General features: G+C 41.9%; 1 protein-coding gene across 1 annotated transcript in view; it reads right to left on the bottom strand.

Annotated features, from left to right (window-relative positions):
- The window catches only part of susd2 (sushi domain containing 2), a 124,586-nt gene that overhangs the window by 67,850 nt on the left and 37,133 nt on the right, over positions 1-19,603 (bottom strand). The window contains exons 3-5 of the mRNA XM_068005679.1: positions 11,363-11,567; positions 8,823-8,974; positions 884-1,051 (exon numbers count right to left, since the gene is read on the bottom strand). Of these exons, the coding sequence (XP_067861780.1) occupies positions 884-1,051; positions 8,823-8,974; positions 11,363-11,567 (525 nt within the window). The remainder of the gene's footprint in view (positions 1-883; positions 1,052-8,822; positions 8,975-11,362; positions 11,568-19,603) is intronic.

The following is a 19,603-nucleotide window of genomic DNA, read 5'->3' as shown; positions in this document are numbered from 1 at the left end:
ATTTCTTTTCTATTGTTATACAGGTCACTGAGTTACCTATTGATGCTCATCTCTGGTACTCAATGGTTCAGTGCACCCAGTCAACAGAGGAGTCCAAAGTCTTTCTTACAGGGCTCGACAGGGTAGATGCAAGGAGGATGTTTCCCCTGGCTGGGGAATCTAGAACCAGGGGTCACAGTCTCAGAATAAAGGGTAGGCCATTTAGGACTGAGATGAAGAGAAATTTCTTCACTCAGAGGGTGGTGAATCTTTGGAATTCTCTACCCCAGAGGGCTGAGGAGGCTCAGTCATTGAGTACATTCAAAACAGAGATCGATAGATTTCTAGATATTAAAGGCATCAAGGGTTATGGCATTGAGGTAGAAGATCAGCCATGATCTTGCTGAATGGCGGAGCAGGCTCGAGGGGCCGGATGGCCTACTCCTGCTCCTATTTCTTATGTTCTTATGTTCATAAATATAAGATAGTCACTAATAAATCCAATAGGGAATTCAGGAGAAACTCCTTTACTCCAGAGAGTGGTGAGAATGTGGAAAACGCACTACCACAAGGAGTAGTTGAGGCGAATGGCATAGATGCATTTAAGGGGAAGCTAGATAAGTACATGAGGGAGAAAGGAATAGAAGGATATGCTGATAGGGTTAGATGAAGTAAGGAGGGAGGAGGCTCATGTGGATCATAAACACTGGCATAAGCCAGTTGGGCCGAATGGCCTGTTTCTGTGCTGTAAATTCTATGTAATTCTATGCAATTCTTCCACGGATAGTGAACAAAATGGGAATAAAAGCAGTGGAGTTCACAAACTCCTTGCAAAACCTTTGCATCTGGTATTGTGTTGTACACTTTCTCAAGCTGTCTGATGACACACAAAACTGCAGCTTACCTTGTTCTTTGTAACCCCAGAGTTCAACATTTACAGAAGCTGCTGGGAGCAATGATACGCCCCAAATCAGCGTCAGGTTGCCTGTAACATTGGGTGTGCCGAAGTACTGCCATTTGGTGGCATTCCACAAGACGCTTTTCTTTAAGTGTGAAAATTTGCTGTGATGTACTGCAGGGTTAAAAAACAAAAATAGAAAGGGGATTAAAATAACTCACATCAAACGGTTAATAACAAGAGCAATTCTGGAGTCCTGAGCTCCCAGCAGGGGGGGGGGGTCACGCCCACAGGAAGCATTAATTGGAGACAAGCCTGTGATACCATAGCTCCGATTCTCTGACCCGCATACCCCGAGAGCGTGGCTCCCCGCTGGGAGCACGGGATCGCAGAACTACCCCAACGAGCCATCTTTCTCAATAATTCCATGGCCGTGAAATTGACGATAATAAATCAATTGGTATAATATTTATTTTTAATTGAGAAATCTAAGCAAAAGGCCTGGGGCTTATAGCACAGGACACCATCAAATTTGAAAAAAGTAAGAGAGGAGATGAGGTACATCAAGAGGTAATAGTTAGATGATGCCAAGCATGGATTTTATAAGGCTGTAGATTGTAGAAGGAAAGGAGATTTGGAGTTCTACAGTTTTAAGCCTGAAATAGTAAGTTAGAGCAGGAGACTACATGTTGCTTCTTGACTAGGCCAGAGATGTTTATCCTTTTGTCTTCATGGGCCACATAGGTGAATAGAACAGAGCCTCAGTGGTTTAATTCCATCTCCCCATTAATTTACGTGTCTCAGTTTGCTGATACTAACAGAATTAAGTGTTCAGTAGATTAGATGGTGTCAATTATGAAAAATAATATACCTTAGCACTGGATTCCTACGCAATTAATTTCCGCGGGGGTTGAATTTCTGGTGGGAGGGTTCTCCCTCCATAACTTTGGCGGAAGATTCACGGAAACCCTGGAGAACTTTGTCGGAAGATTCACGGAAACCCTGGAGAACTGGTGCTTACACCATTTTCGTGGATCTTCTGCCAGAGTTTTGGCAGAGGATCGGAGAGACTTCCTGCAGAAGTTCAACCCCCTAAATGTTTTTCAAAATTAAAAATGCTCTATTGCTGCAACATTGGACGCATCAGGTCCCAGCTCCTTCCGATTGATTTCTCTTCCCACTATGTCTACATTGTGTAACATATCTCATTTGATGATTAGCAAGTGTCAATGTCACTGGCCTCTGCTAATGCCACATTTATATTAGAGCATGCCTGAGTCCGGAAATACCAAGTACCATCCCTCAGTGCACTCCAAACTCCTTTGGTGTCTACACAGTCAATTATTTTCGAGAACAGGTCAACTTTTGTTTTTCCCCGACAAAAAGAAAACTCTCTTTTAATAAGTGATGAATTAGCATTCATCAGAAACTTTGCATAAAGTTGTAAATCACCCTTAGGCAATTTGCTTCAAAGAAGTGAAGCCTGTAAAACACAGTAAACCTTAGAAATAATGAAGGCCGTGCTCTTCAATGAAGCTCACATACTTGAAACATAACAAAAAAAAGTGCAATATTGCATAGAGGTTAATGGGGACTCTATGGGCCTGAAATTATAGTGGCCATTCCTGTTCATGTATACTCGAGGGTGTTGTGTTGGAGCGCGCTGGGCTATGTGTGCACAATCGATGATACCCCGCACCGGGGGGGACGTCTGCAATCCCGAAAAAGCCAAGAGCCCCATTCTCCTGCTTCATAGGCTCCATTGGGCTCTGATGAAGATTGCATCCTTCACCTGCTTGGTGCAGGCATGCACAGCTGATTGATTATTGCTGCTAATGTCACCTGCTGCAGCCTGGAATTACATATTCATTAACATACATAACAGAATTTATTAATAGATCAATATTCATTTAAGATTTGTGATACTTGATCGGATTTGTCGCTATGATTTAAAATCACCTAATAAAGTCTATAATAAATGAATTTTAAATTCTTAGAGCTTGCTAGCTGATAAGATTTGTCTTTGTTATCCAAAATATTATATGGCAGTAATGAGAGATTAAGAAAATACTCTCTCTGAATTAATTGAACAATATTTAACATTTAACGTCCCTTAGGGCAAATAATGACTGATTTTGCGATATGGACAAGCCACTGTGACCGTTACCTTCCATAGTGACATATGGGGATGTAATCAAACACCCAATCGTTCCACTGTAAATCTCTTTTAAGAAGTGCTTTATGATGTAGAAATCTGAAGAAACTACACCAGTTTAAAATTATTCCATTTTTTGGTGATGTCAACATTTAGAAAATGGCAGCGATAAACTGGAGTTGGAAAATCACCATAAAAATATTGATAGTGAGAATGATGTAAAGTGTCAGAATAAAACAAAACTAGAAGCACCAGTACCTCGTGGATAATCTTCGTCTGTTCTGTTTATACCTCATCAAGTTTCAATTATCTCTTACATGACAGCTCATATACTGCTAAACACAGGATCTGTGCCAATATTTTCTTATTTAAATCCCAAAGGAACTGTTTTGAGTGAAAAAAAATCTAAACAAAGAAAGCCTTTTTAGTGGTTTTGAAGAAACTTTGCTGATTGCAGACAGATGACAAACATTTAAAGAAATATTTCAAAATTCGCAACGAATATACATTCCATTGAGAAATAAAACCTCCACGGGAAAAGTGAGTCATCTGTGATTGGCTAAAGACGTTAAGGAGGGTATTTGATTAAAAGACGAGGCTTATAATGTTGCGAAGAAGAGTAATAAGCCTGAAGATTGGGAGAGTTTTTAAAAAATCGATAAAGAGAGAAAATAGAATATGAGCGTAAACTAGCAAGAAATACAAAAACAGATTGTAAGAGTTTCTAGAAGTATGTAAAAAAAGTGAGTAGCAAAAGTAAATGTTGGTCCCTTAGAGGCTGAGACAGGAGAAATTATAATGGGGAATAAGGAAATGGCAGAGACGTTAAACAAATATTTTGTACCTGTCCTTGCAGTAGAAGACACAAAAAGCATACCAGAAATAGTGGGGAACCAAGGGGCTAATGAGAGTGAGGAACTTAAAGTAATTATCAGTAAAGAAAAAGTACTGGAGAAACTAATGGGACTAAAAGTCGATAAATCCCCTGGACCTGATGGCCTCCATCTTAGGGTTCTAAAAGAGGTGGCTGCAGAGATAGTGGATGCATTGGTTGTGATCTTACAAAATTCTCTGGATTCTGGAACAGTCCCAGTGGACTGGAAGGTAGCAAATGTTACCCCACTATTCAAGAAGGGAGAGAGAGAGAGAAAACAGGGAACTACAGGCCAGTTAGCCTGACATCAGTCGTCGGGAAAATGCTGGAATCTATTATTAAGGAAGTGGTAACAGGCCATTTAGAAAATCATAATATGATTAGGCAGAGTCAAAATGGTTTTATGAAAGAGAAATCGTGTTTGACAAATTCATTAGAGTTTTTTGAGGATGTAAGTAGCAAGGTAAATAAAGGGAAATCAGTGGATGTAGTATATTTGGATTTTGAAAAAGCATTCGATAAGGTGCCACATAAAAGGTTGTTACACAAGGTAAGGGCTCAGGGGTTACGGGTAATACATTAGCATGGATAGAGGATTGGTTAACAGACAGAAAACAGAGAGTAGGGATAAATGGGTCATTTTCAGGTTGGCAGGCTGTAACTGGTCGGGTGCCGCAAGGATCAGTGCTTGGGCCTCAGCTATTAGACAGGTTTAGTGATTGGGCAAGAAAGTAGCAGATGGGGTATAATGTGGGGAAATGTGAGGTTATTCACTTTGATAGGAAGAGTAGAAAAACAGAATATTTTTTAAATGGTGAGAAACTATGAAATGTTGGTGTCCAGAGAGACTTGAGTGTCCTCTTACAAGAAACACAGAGAGTTAGCATGTAGGTACAGCAAGCAATTAGGAAGGTAAATGGCATGTTGGCCTTTATTGCAAGGGAGTTGGAGTATAGGAGTAAGGAAGTCTTGCTACAATTGTACAGGGCTTTGGTGAGACCTTACCTGGAGTACTGTGTACAATTTTGGTCTCCTTATCTAAGGAAGGATATACTTGCCTTAGATGCTGTGCAACAAAGATTCATTAAATTGATTCCTGGGATGAGAGGATTGCCCTATGAGGAGAGATTGAGAAGAAAGGGCCTATACTCTCTGGAGTTTAGAAGAATGAGGGGTGACCTCATTGAAACATATACAATTCTGAGGGGGTTTGACAGGGTAAATGCCGAGAGGTTGTTTCCCCTGGCTGGAGAGTCTAGAACTGGGGGGCATAGTCGCAGGATAAGGAGGTTAGTCATTTAAGACTGAGATGAGGAGGAATTTCTTCACTGGGTTGTGAATCTTTGGAATTCTTTATTCCAGAGGGCTGTGGATGCTGAGACGTTGAGTACATTCAAGGCTGAGATGGATAGATTTTTGGACTCTAGGGGAATCAAGGGATATGGGGATTGGACTGGGAAGTGGATTTGAGGTCGAAGATCAGCCATGATCTTATTGAATGGCAGAGCAGGCTCGAGGGGCCGTATGGACTACTCCTCCTCTTATGTTCTTCTGGAGCTGCCTGTTAAATTGTTATCACCTGCACTTGGCCGGCACTAATAGCAATTGCACACAGGTGTAAACAGCCAGTCTATTTAACCTACAATCAAAACAGACAGCATTTGACTTATGTAGGTCCAATTCCATGTAGGGGGCAACGCAGGGAGTGCTGACCGGGAAACCGCAGGATTGCCACAGTGCCTGATTTTCTGACTACCAATTTACATGGATGGAAAATCAAGTACTGCAATTTCCCACCTGGAGCTCCCTGCAGGTGTCGTTCTGTGCTGGGAGCACCCGACTGCAGAATGAGCCCTTGTCTTGAAATCAGGGTCTGGTGAGTTCACATTGGAAAAGAAAATTGGACGGGGTGTATGACAGGCGGTCGATCCCCAAACTCCAGTTTTCCTCCCGGGCCCAAAGTGAGAATTACCTGCCATGTCTTTCCTGGATGTGGAATCACTCGGAATTATCTTTCTGCTGTGTCAGGGCTGTTGTTAATAAATCTGTTGGATCAAATTTATAACCCCAGGCTGAATAAGATTACACATGGACCAACCCAGTGTTAGCAAAACCCAGGGTTTGCTAACACTGGGTTGGTCCATGTGTAATCTTATTCAGTTTAATTGATCGTAATATTTTGCAGTAATAAACGCAAGGAATTTTTAAAATCAATAAACTTGTAATAATCAAGCCATAATTATTTAACATTTAATATGAATGTCGATTGACATTAACAACATGAAGGCTGCTGGCAATTGTCCTCAGCTTTCAGTGCACTCCCCTCCACAATTATGGACTAAGCACCAAATAAAACTCTCTCATTAAGAGGAAAACCATGTTTATTTTTAGTTTTAATTGAGCAGGGATTGATTTCAAGGCCACAAATCAAAACTTCTAAGCTACTTAGACTTTGCTCTCTAGATTGGTCTTGTTGTTGTCAAGATATTATGGAGTTGGCAACAATGAATTATTGGCTTCTTAGCCACACATTTGCTGCCTCATGAACCCTGATAACGGCCAAGTGGGCTATTTCATACCTTAATCCCCAGGCATGCCTTCATCAGAACAGTGTTTACAGAGCCATATAAGTCTACTTGGGCCTTCTTCCAGAGATCAGCTCGAATACTTCCGCCATTTAAAAAAAATTATTTTTGTAAGCCTTTGCACAATATTGAATGATTTGCAGGCGCTAAATATAGAACAGTGGATATCTGAGAACGATTACAGACCAGCAATCTAATCAAGGGGTTCATTAACAACACCAGCTGGGAGAGCAAAGTTCGAGGAACTTATAATTATTAAATTATGGCCTTGAAGTCATTCCATGCTTCATTAGTATTAATAATAAATTGAGTGTTTCTTTTATGAGAAGGTTTTATGTGGTTCTCAACCCATATTGGTGCTGAGGACAATTCCCTTCATATTGTTGCTGTGGATTGAGATCCATATTAGACAACTAATTGCAGACTTAGTATTACAAATTCATCTCTAAACATTATCTGAAGTTGATAACTGGAAAGTTCCATGAACAGTATTCAATCTGTAGAAGACTGTAGAAAATGTCTCTCAGCTTTCCAGCAGGAACAAATCCAAGCAAATGGAATCTCATAAGGCAGCACAGTGCTTAATCTGTGACATGGATGTTCCTGGCTACTGTCATACTGTCATGTTGAATAGCTGCCAGTGTGTGTGGCCTGTGAGTTGTGGGTGTGCGGCTTGCAACAGTGGTAATGTGTGAGGTTGAGAGGAAGCATCTGATTGGAAGTGTTGTGTACTGATGGAAAGGGTTTGTTGGTATGTGGGTGATGGGGGGGTGTAGTGCGTGGAGCAGTGGATGCGGCTAGTGGTGCAGTTGGTATGAGACGCCACTTGACAAGTTGACCTCGCTCACCTTGACCACGCCTATCAAAGCATTGAACTTCTTCCTGCACTGCATTCATGTTTGTGGTGCTACACGCCTGGCATTGACTGCGTCCCCTACTGCCTCCCATTGCCTTTTGAGCATATGTCTGGAGAGCCTCTTGCCCCCACCCCACTGTGGATATAGGATGTCCCTTCTTCTGTCCACCTCTTGCACCATGGCCTCTAGTGCATCAGCAGGGAACCTTGGTGCACGCACTCTCGTAGGCCTGGTACCAACTCGGACCAGCAGATTGGTGAGGTCTGGCATGCAGATTGGAGGATGTGGGAATTAGTGGTGCGCAACCTTTATTCAATGTTTTAAAATAACTCAACAGTTTATAAACATAGGGACGGCACCTGCATCTGTGTTTTACGTGTGCGATATCTGATCTCCATTCAGACTCCATGCAGACCCATACCTTATTTTTAGCAAATAACATGTACTGGCAACCTTTAAGAGATACAGGCTGCCTGTCAGAGGTACATCCTGCCTTTAAGAGATTTGGGCTCCCCCTGCTGTTGGAAAGTCGAATGACATTGAATCCTCGTGTCGATGCTGGATTTTAACACTTGGTTTAGGTGAGTGTTCAGGCAGGACAAATGCCTCATCCTGCCTGCGACGGAAGCACGAGGCGTGGGTTAATCGCAGGTCGCGATACCCGCGCCCGGCTTCGGGGGTTAACCAATTTAACCCCCATAGAGTCCAGCACTGATTTTACCTGCTTGAGGTTTTAATTGTGTTCAAATGTTATTTCAAAACCTCTGCCCTGCAGGATTAGCTCCATTTAGTACAATTTATTTCACTATCATTTTGTCAAGAGCCACCACCTCCAACAATGTTTTGCTCAAGGGGTTACTCTCATGAATATTGCAGCACACTGTACCATAGGGTGATGGAATATGGATTTACATCCACAACAGGTCCCCACACAGTATGCCCCCATATGCTACCATGGGCAGTTGCTGAATGGAGACCAAATACATCCCCACAGGTCAGGAAAGGAAAAAATATGTCCGTGGAACTGATTGTTCCATTAAAGTGATAGTTTCTAGAACTTAAAGAACCATTTCAGATGCTCTCTGGATGATAACAGTCCCATTTCCTAATTGCATTCCTTTGCTTTCCTTGATCAGACAGCAGAAGAGAGTGAAGGATGCTAAATCTGATGATATCCCACAACACGACAGCCATGAACGGAGGCTCAGAAGCATTTGGAGCAACAGATTTGCTGAAGGCCTCGGGTGAGCAGGCCTCGTTGGCTTCACGTGGTTCCCGAACTTTATGATCAACACTACTGCTTATTGATTGCATCAAGATAGTAGGAATGAAGACCCTCTACCTCCACCGTCTGTCAGCTGTGCTCCCAAACAATTTAACCTTAACTTTCCAGAATTCATTTATTTTACTGGTTTTCCAATCAAGGAAGTCACTTGTTAGGAGATAAAGATTTCATCAAGGGATATCACCTGACCTGACACCCATGTCCCACGTCGACTGAAGGTTGCTCCATTGTCTGTTGACAACTCAAATGGTATCCTTCCATTTTCATACAGCAATGGTGAGATGCAGTGGGCCCGCCTTTCTTTATCAACATAACCCTCGGTAAGAATGTTCGACTTGAACCTGAAATGGGATCGAGTCGGTGTTTAGTCCAATTGAAACATACACCAGATAGGAATTTTCAATTAACTTGGGAGTCATGAGATCACAATCTTTAACTCTGTAGTGCAAATATCACACATCAAAGGCAAGGAGTACAGATACATCAGCACTGGTAACCATCACCTGCACAAAAAGAGGGCTAAGATGGACTAAAGCTCACGTGAAAATGAAACAGCATTTATGTTTTATATCAAAAAGTAGCAGGGAGTGACCTCAGGTTACAGATTATGGTTCTGCTGCTCTTACAGTGCAGCACATTCTCTGGAGCCCTTAATTAGAATGCTGCCTTGAAAACTCTATCTGGAGAACATCTCCCAATGGCTCAGTAGATAAATACCCAACCTGGTGTGCTACTGAACTACACAGATCAGGAAGGTCCCAGGTTCAATCCCTGATATGTGTTGAAAAGACTGATCTCAGCCAAGATGGCAGTATGGGTGCTACAACTGACCTCAGTACCTGTGTGCTAAAGGAAGGTTAAAATTCAGAGTTCCTGCTTATGACTGGATGTGGGTGAGGGCAGGATTGGGTGTGGCTGTAATGTCCCTACATGGTCAAATAGCCTACTTATCGCTCACTATCTGATCACCACACATGGAGAGTAGATACTTATACAGGTACTATAGGGCTGACATACCCTAGTGACCCATATTGAACTGTGAGTCAGAGCCTTCATTAGGCAGGGGAGAAAACTGGCAAAAAAAAACTTAAGCCCTGATTTTAACCTGCACCTGATGAGCATGGATCGTGTGGGGTAGGGGTTTATATTGAAGCAGTGCCCTAACCTTCACGTTGTAGGGCACATGTGAGACCCTCACCACAGGCAGGCGAGCGCCTTGTGATAATTCAAAAGTCGCAGTCCAATGTTGTCACAAAAAGGTTAGAAATGGCATTTAAAAGTTCCCACACGTCCAGTCAGCTATGTGGGAACTCAAAGTTGACTTGGTAACAATTGCAGTTACATTGTAGTCGATGTGAAGTTCAAGCAGTGTGAAACTACCTCGATCAGGTGAACTCACAGTGCCTCTTTAAATTGAGTTGAGGTAACCTTTTACCTGGGTCGAACCCCAGATTCTGTATCGACGCAGAGCAACAACTACTTTGCATCAGTGCAAAATGTGTAGTATTACTGGGTTGGCATTTTTACAGAAATGCTTTTTGAAAATGGAAAGGAAAAGAAGTGACCTAAATGAAACTGCCGGAATAAAAAATGAATTGTAACAAAGAGGGAATAAAAACCAGGCGGTTTCTACAACGGGCGGCCAATCTGCAACGCCCTGGCGGCAGGTTGAAATTCTATCCCAGTGAATTGAGTAGACTAATCCAGACTGAACATCCAGCTTGTAACTAGTTGAAATTCTACCCCTTGAATAGAGATTGAGTAGATTATAGAATCATAGAATCATAGAAGTTTACAACATGGAAACAGGCCCTTCGGCCCAACATGTCCATGTCGCCCAGTTTATACCACTAAGCTAGTCCCAATTGCCTGCACTTGGCCCATATCCCTCTATACCCATCTTACCCATGTAACTGTCCAAATGCTTTTTAAAAGACAAAATTGTACCCGCCTCTACTACTGCCTCTGGCAGCTCGTTCCAGACACTCACCACCCTTTGAGTGAAAAGATTGCCCTTCTGGACCCTTTTGTATCTCTCCCCTCTCACCTTAAATCTATGTCCCCTCGTTATAGACTCCCCTACCTTTGGGAAAAGATTTTGACTATCTACCTTATCTATGCCCCTCATTATTTTATAGACTTCTATAAGATCACCCCTTAACCTCCTATTCTCCAGGGAAAAAAGTCCCAGTCTATCTAACCTCTCCCTATAAGTCAAACCATCAAGTCCCGGTAGCATCCTAGTAAATCTTTTCTGCACTCTTTCTAGTTTAATAATATCCTTTCTATAATAGGGTGACCAGAACTGTACACAGTATTCCAAGTGTGGCCTTACTAATGTCTTGTACAACTTCAACAAGACATCCCAACTCCAGTATTCAATGTTCTGACCAATGAAACCAAGCATGCCGAATGCCTTCTTCACCACCCTATCCACCTGTGACTCCACTTTCAAGGAGCTATGAACCTGTACTCCTAGATCTCTTTGTTCTATAACTCTCCCCAACGCCCTACCATTAACGGAGATTAATCCAGGATGTACATCCAACCTTTTATCAAAGCACACATTATGGAAACATCACTTTAAATACATATTAAATTATCTATGCCCCTGTCTCTGGATTAAAAGAAAAACTGGCAATGCTTCCATAACATATTCAAAGTCACTCACATTGCTGTCTCATATTGACATGTAGACAGGGTCCTTGTTGACCATATTACAGGCTCACCTGCAGACTATCCTGTCTTTAGGATTAAATGTTGCACTTATGATGACAAAATCTGCTCCTCCCATTAAGGTTCCTGATTGGGGAGATACTTGCAGGCAGAATTCCCGGTAATCTGGGCAGCACTCTCCCAGTGATTCGCAAGTCACATGACAGGAACATTTAGCCAGGTTTTGTCCGCAGCTGTTTTCACACGAATTCTGAGCATCTGGAAATTAAAAATAGAACACAATCTAATTTAGCTCATACTTTCAAGCTTTAATCATATACTTTCCCATTTAGAGGACAATCATTCCACTCACTGTACTGCTAACTACACCACCTGTAATAGTGACCATCTTTCTTTCAATTTAAAAGAGTTGAACACCTAGAATCTGATAGAGTAACTTCTACTCATTTGAATAAAAGTCCATCAGAACAGCAGCAAAATGTCATACAGCAAGCACAGCAATAGAAATGTAATGGGTTTGACACAGTGCTCTCATTCTTGGCATCTCACTCTCATTCATGCTGCTAGTCACCTTCATTTTGAAATGAAAGGTTTGTACAGTTGCTGCAACCTCTCTTGGCGTGACTTGTGTAAATGAGCATTACCAAGTGAACACAATTGTTATAATACTGAAACCCCATCAGCTGCACAAGAAGTGTGAGATATCTGGCCAGTTGGAATATTCTGGAACATTCCAACTGCCACTGAGGAAGCAGATGGATTGAAGGCCTTTAGAGTTTCGTCCAATTATTCCCTCCTATGCATGCACAACCAGCAATTTTTCTCTCCTCTCCTGCAGACAATGTCTGAGATACACTGACTCACTCACTCGCCCAGGATCAGGATATTTTTAGTCATTCACTTGAATGCGTCAGGCAAGATGAATGGTAGATTTTTGTCTTCACCAACTGGGCGGTGATCCGGCAGAGCAGATCGTCTGCCCTTTACAGAGCCTGTCCGATTTTTATTCTATTGATTTCACAGAAACTGGCTGGGAAGGCCAGGACCCTGCATATTCATGACCTGGCCTAATTTCCAGCCCTCCTGTCACACTCCCACCGGAAACATAGCAGGAGTAAGGAATTCTGACTATCATCTGCTGCGTCACCTAGTAAGACACACATTCCAGAAAGAGGTAGATTATTTCTCCATAGTCTGTAAACCCTTGCGGAATGAAAATCTTCCCTTTTTCTGTTTCCCACCCGTTGCTTCACTGGTGTCGTTCCCAATAATAATTCAGTGCTAACAGATTACAATGGATGCAAAAATAAGGCTGCTTGTGTGAATAGGTGGTGTTAGTCCCCAGTTCAAATGTAACTTCAAACATCCTTTGTTTAGCACTGAGGTATGTGATGGAAAATTATAAACAAATGCTTTTCAAGGGGTCTCACCTCTTAAAGATTACTGCACAAGATAAGAGCTCATGGTGTTGGGGGTAATACATTGGCATGGATAGAGGATTGGCTAACTAACAGAAAACAAAGAGTCGGAATAAAAGGGTCATTTTCAAAATGGCAATCTGTAACTAGTGGGGTGCCGCAGGGATCAGTGCTGGGGCCTCAACTATTTACAATATATATCAATGACTTGGATGAAGGAACAGAGTGTCTTGTGGCCAAATTTGCTGATGATACAAAGACAGGTGGAAAAGCAAGTTGCAATGAGGACACAAAGTGTCTGCAAAGAGATATTGACAGGTTAAGCGAATGGGCAAAAATTTGGCAGATGGAATATAATGTGGGAAAATGTGAAGTCATCCACTTTGGGAGGAAAAATAAAAAAACAAAATATTATTTGAATGGAGAAATACTACAAAATGCTGCAGTACAGAGGGATCTGGGTGTCCTCGTACATGAAACACAAAAAGTCAACATACGGGTGCAGCAGGTAATCCGGAAGGAAAACGGAATATCGGCCTTTATTTCTAGGGGGATGGAGTATAAAAGCAGGGAAGTCATGCTACAACTGTACAGGGTGTTGGTGAGACCACACCTGGAGTACTGCGTACAGTTCTGGTGTCCTTATTTAAGGAAGGACATACTTGCATTGGAGGCAGTTCAGAGAAGGTTCACTCGGTTGATTCCGAGTATGGAAGGGTTGTCTTATGAGGAAAGATTGAACTGGTTGGGTCTATACTCATTGGAGTTTAGAAGAATGAGAGGAGATCTTATTGAAACATGCAAGATTCTGAGGAGACTCGATAGGGTAGATGCTGAGAGGATGTTACCCCTCATGGGGGAATCTAAAACCAGGGGGCATAGTCTCAGAATAAGGGGTCGCCCATTTAAGACGGAACTGAGGAGGAATTTCTTCTCCCAGAGGGTCGTGAATCTTTGGAATTCTTTACCCCAAAAAGCTGAGTCATTGAATACATTCAAGGCTGAGTTAGACAAATTTTTGATCAGCAAGGGAGTCAAATGATATGGGGAAAGGGCGGGAAAGTGGAGTTGTGGTAAAAATCAGATCAGCCATGATCTCATTAAATGGTGGAGCAGGCTTGAGGGGCCGAATGGCCTACTCCTGCTCCTATCTCTTATGGTCTTATGGTCTTATGCTCTTATATTGGCCAGCAGTGACTTTTACTGCCAAGCATTAAAGCTTACTGCAAGTATGTGGTAATCTCACCCAAAATTCAATTTTCCATTTGGTGTGAATTTATTCAAAATGCTCTCAGACCTTGGAGAATGCCACATAGAGACTGAGATCACACTGTATAGGAAACAACAAATTGCATTTTTACAGCACCTTTAACATAACAGATTGTCCCAAGGTGATTCACAAGTTGGGGGACAGACCCAAACAGGATCAGGAAGGAGGCGAGGGGAGATGACCAAAAACACCATTGAAGAGATAGGTAGCAAGAGGTGCAGGAAGACAAAAGGGTTGGGGGAAATTCAAGAGTGTGGGACAAGATGACTGACGTCTCTGCCACTGATGGTAAAGTGGAGAAATGCGGACTGCACAGCAGTTCAACGTTAGAAAAATGAAGGGTGGCAGGCAGGCATCTAGGCCTGGAGGAAGTTAAAAATTTGGGAGGGGTGAGAAGACGGGCCCAAGGATTTTGAAGTCGATGCACTGGGGATGGAGAGTGAATGTAGGTTGGTAAGGTGTGGGGCATTAGCTGACTGGGATTTTGTGCAGGTCAGGATGTAGGTGACAGTATACTTGAAGCGGCAGAACCATCCATAATTTAGGAAGTCACGGCTAAACTAGAGTCATTACCGCAACATTTTCGTTGAAATTTAGAAGGTAAGTGAATAAAGAGTGAGCGCAGCATAATGAGGAGAGGGTGGGAAGAGAGTTCGTGTTGAAATGGAAGGATTAAGTTAAAGACACAGCAGAGGAACAATGGTGAAGTAGGGCATACAATAAGCAACAAAGAAATAAAAGAGAGTGAAGGAGAATCCAAAATGAGCCCGAATCAGAGTCAAAATGAATCAGAGGGAAGATGAAGAGAATTTACATGGTTAGTTGTTATGATCTGGAATGCACTGCCTGAAAGCAGATTCAATAATAACTTTCAAAAGGGAATTGGATGTAATCTTGAAAAGGAGAAATTTGCAGGGCCATGGGGAAAGAGCAGGAGAGTGGGATTAATTGGATAACTCTTTCAAAGAGCCGGCATAGGCACGATGGGCCGAATGGCCTTCTTCTGTGCTGTATGATTCTATGAACTAGAGTTTCTGACCATTCAGAGTCAATGTTGAGAAATCCTAGTTTGGAGTAAAAGAGAATAAAGCAGAAGAGTAAGGAACATTAAAACAGGAGAACTGAAGGTGACTGAAATGAATGGAAACAGCTACGAATTCAGTTGGGCATTGTGAGAATTACTGCCTGCCCCCATCACACTTAATTTATAACTAAAATTGATAGTCACTCCATAATCAAGTTATTACATAAATCTGAAGATCTGCTATTGAGGTTTAGTCTACTATAAAATAATCCATGGCTAAAAACTAGAGACAATAACGAGTATCGACAACAGTTGGGTCCAATGAAATACCAGACAGGGTCTGTCTTCTTGAATTAAATTGCCACAAATAAAAACATAAAAACATTTTATATGAAGACTAAACTTTTCAAGTTAACAATTACCTCAAGAATTGTCCCGGAAATTACAATTGTTCTGAGAAAAAGACATGAATTGCAGTTTAAATATTACATATGTTAATCATAAGCCCCATTTACAGATACCCATAGCATCTTCCCTCTACACTAATCTTAGCACTCAAATAAAGGAAGCATTGCCTTCACTGTACACAAGTCCAGCCAAGCCCTAATAATTAAATGGATAGGTTCCAGGCAATACCATTAGCTTATGATAGATTAGAAATGCGCATGTGAGGGCATTTGCAAAAGATGCGATGTCCAATTCAGATTACGAGATCCTATGGTTACACACCCAGGTTACGCTAGCGTATGATTGGATATTAGGTAATATGGGTGTACTCCTGAACATAAGACACAGAGACTGCTTACAGGAGTGACCAGCACCACTGCACCCAAGAGAATATCTAAGGCAGGCCTGAAATTTGTAACAGGAATATAGCAATGTGCAGTACCAAAAACTACAATATCTCGAGTCCAGAATCTTAAAATTAAAGTGAATCTAAGAAAAAAAAATCTTCATACAAAAGATGGTAAGGATTTGGAATTCAGTGGTTTTGAAAGGAGACTAAAAAAGTATTTCATTATGAACTAAGGTTATTAAGAGATTTGAAAAGAGAGCAGGAAACTGGGATTAAAGAGATAGAGCTTCCCTGGCCAACAAAATGCTGATCAGGCTCATGGACTAAATGGTATACTCCTGTTCTTATGTTTTAAAATTGAGTTTACTTGAGTCAAAATGTACTAATGGGAGATTAGTAGGACACAACTGTGGGTATCCGTATGCAAGCAATAAGGGTAACAAGGTAATAAGAAAGCGGTGAGAAAAGCAAGATATGGGGGGGGGGGGTGGAATCAAAGAAAGTTAAAACAAGACAAATGAAGATATGAAAGAAATTCAGCTTAGCATTTAGTGGCTAACTACCCATCCTCACCAGCATACTTAATTTGTAACTACACTGATAGTCACCCCATGTGGGAGAGGGAATCAGCCTTGATCAGATTATCACACAGATCTCAGATTTGTTATCACAATGTTATAAAATAGGCCATGGCCAAGTACTAGTGACAATAATGATTCAGCAGTGGTTTGGTCCAATGAAGTATCAGCATTGGTATGCCTTCTTGAGTTCAATTGCCACAAGTAACACATTAAGACATATATTTATGTAAAGACTCACCTTTTCAAGTTAACAGTTACCTGCAATTGTTCTTGAGAAAAAGACATAAATTGCTGTTTATATATTAAATTTTGTTAATCATAAGCTCCATTTACAGACACCCATAGTACTTCCCCAGTACGCCAATCTGAGCACTCAAATAAAGGGAACAGTGTCTTCGCTGTACCCAGGTCCAGCCAAACCTCAATAATTACATTTTCATGGCACAGCACAAATACCAGGCAATACCATTAACTTGTGGTACTCCAGTGTTTCGTGGGGAGAGGATTTTATACCACTTTTATTCTGGGAAACACATAATAAACATTCAGTTATGGGTGGTTCAGTACAAGGCAGTTGTACACATTTTGGGGGCAATTAGATACTTTCTAATCAATACCAAGTTTAGCCCAATATAACATGTGTAAGGCGTGAAATTGAGCTGTAGAGTTATAGCATATGAACTATTATTATGTTCGTCCTTTTGGCGGAGACTTTAACCCATTTATTTTAATGCATTAAGCGTTTGTACACATTAACCCCACAGTGTAATTTCAATGCCAGTAGGTTTTAAAGTTTAATTTGGTTGACTCTACTTCAAGTTGAACCATGACAGCACAACTAGGGTGCAGGTTCAAATTAGGCAATGGCAAATTTAGGACTGATGTCAACAAGGTCTTCATGTAAAGGGTGACCAACACATATATGGCTTGAAATTGAGCTGTAGAGTTATAGCATAAGAACAATTATTATGTTCATCCTTGCCCGCTATTTTGGTGAGGACTTTAACCCAGTTGGAATGGACTTCTGGATAGAGCAATGGAGGCAAAAATGTTGGAATCATTTAAGACACAGTTGGATGTCAGAATGGGAGGACTGCAGATTTTTCTAGATGGATGAGCTAAGGTAGAATGAATGGCCTTTCTCATCCATATTAATCTTGTGATTCGATACAATACACTTGACCATGACATCGTAAAAGAAAGAAAAAAGAAATAAAGACTTGCATTTACATAGCGCCTTTCACAACCTCAGGATGCCCCAAAGTGCTTCACAGCCAATGAAGTACCTTTGAAGTGTAATCACTGTTGTAATGTAGATGAAAGGTTTTTCGCACAGTTCACACTAAGACCATTTTGCAACTCCTCTGGATGGAAATGCCAAGCAATAATCCAGCTGTTTACAGGCAGACATCAATGAACATCTGGTGCAAGTAGGTTTCAAGTTAATGTCAGCTTGGAATTGTGTGTTACTGCCTGCCCCCATTTGTTAGCTAAATTGATAGTCACCCCATTATCAGGTCATCACTTAGTTCTAAAAGATTTGATATCAAGATTTAATCTACTATAAAATAATCCATGGCCAAGGCCTAGAGGCAACAATGATACCTTATGCTTTGATATATGAACTATTTCCATCTCTGTTGCAGCATTCCTACAGTTAATTGTCTCAGGAAAAGAGAGGTTCTGATATTCCACACTTTAGCCCCAGGATTGTCAGAATGGAGATCAATAGTTTGTTACAACAATGCGCTTTGAACAAAGCTTGCTGGAGATTAGATTACAATTGTTAGAATGTTGTTAACATATCCAGAATTACTATTAGATAAAGGTGACCTTCGCCACATATCCCTTAGATAAAACTTAGATTTCCAGAGGTGAAGGGCAATGTCAGAGGCAGGTAGCTTACTGCAACAGTGTCGCAATTCCATTTCCCACAGCAGTCGCTGTTCTGGCTTCTCTGCACCAATTTATGCTGAATTTTGATCACTGTGGGCTGTGAGCACCAGCACAGCTCTAGGAGATCAGAGATGTTTGGGAGGAAAGCACAGGGTGAGATTCAGAGCAATGATAGTTAAGGATTAGCAATGGTGCTGGCCGGGAGTGAGCCTTGGCTTAATGGCAGCATTCCTATCTTTGAGTCAGAGGGTTAAGGGTTCGAGGGCCACTCCAGACAGCTCTGTCGAGCGGAGCTGAGCGTTCCGGTCACTAAATTCTGGGCCGACATCCAGCGGGGTACTTGCATCTGATAGGAGCAGAGTGCCCGCCCCTATCGAGCCCCGGTGAGCAGGTGACCAGCGCTCTGGCCTCTGAATACTAGATTGACCCCCAGCGGGCTACTCGTGTCCGATGGGAGTGTAGTGGTAATCGCATTCCCTAAGGTCAGGCTAATGACCTGTCCACATAAAAAGGGGTCTTTGTTACAGAAACAACGCAGAGCATGATCTGCTGGTTGCAAAAGCAGTGGAAGAAATGGGTTGCCTTATGTGACGCTATGCATGGATGAAATGAAGAAGAGGTGCTAGATCCTCATCAGCAGTGGAATGAGTGGAGTAGTGATAGGAGCAACTGGATTGCACTCATGTCAGCAACAATTCTGTGCCATCATGTAGCCCAATACAAGAGGTAGTAAATAGCACCCACAGCGACCCCTCTGGCACGTTTACAGCTCCATCTGAGCAAATACAAAAAAACAACTTGCATTTATATAGCGCCATTAACATAGTAAAACGTACCAAGGCGCTTATCAGACAAAATTTGACACCGAGCCACATAAGGAGATATTAGAACAGGTGAAGGTAGGTTTTAAGGAGCGTCTTAAAGGAGGAAAGAGAGGTAGAGAGGCGGAGAGGTTTAGGGAGGGAATTCCAGAGCTTAGGGCCTAGGCAGTTAATGGCATGGACGTCAATGGTGGAGCGATTTAAATCGGGGATGCGCAAGAGGCCAGAATTGGAGGAGTGCAGAGATCTCGGAAGGTTGTAGGATTGAAGGAGGTTAGAGAGATAGGGAGGGGGCAAGGCCATGGAGGGATCTGAACACAAGGATGAGAATTTTAAGATTGAGACATTTAGTAGAGGGCCTTTCTATATCTTCTGCAGTTAGCCAATTGGCTATACAGCCACCTACCAATGCTACTGTGATGATACTTTGACATTTTCATGTTCATTAAACTCGCGATCAGTAAGCCTGACCTGGAGAAAAACATTTA

The sequence above is a fragment of the Heptranchias perlo genome, chromosome 25, assembly GCF_035084215.1.
Source record: "Heptranchias perlo isolate sHepPer1 chromosome 25, sHepPer1.hap1, whole genome shotgun sequence".
Classification (NCBI taxonomy): Eukaryota; Metazoa; Chordata; class Chondrichthyes; order Hexanchiformes; family Hexanchidae; genus Heptranchias; species Heptranchias perlo.
The sequence above is the reverse complement of the archived record's forward strand: the minus strand, read 5'-3'. Positions and strand labels throughout refer to the sequence as shown.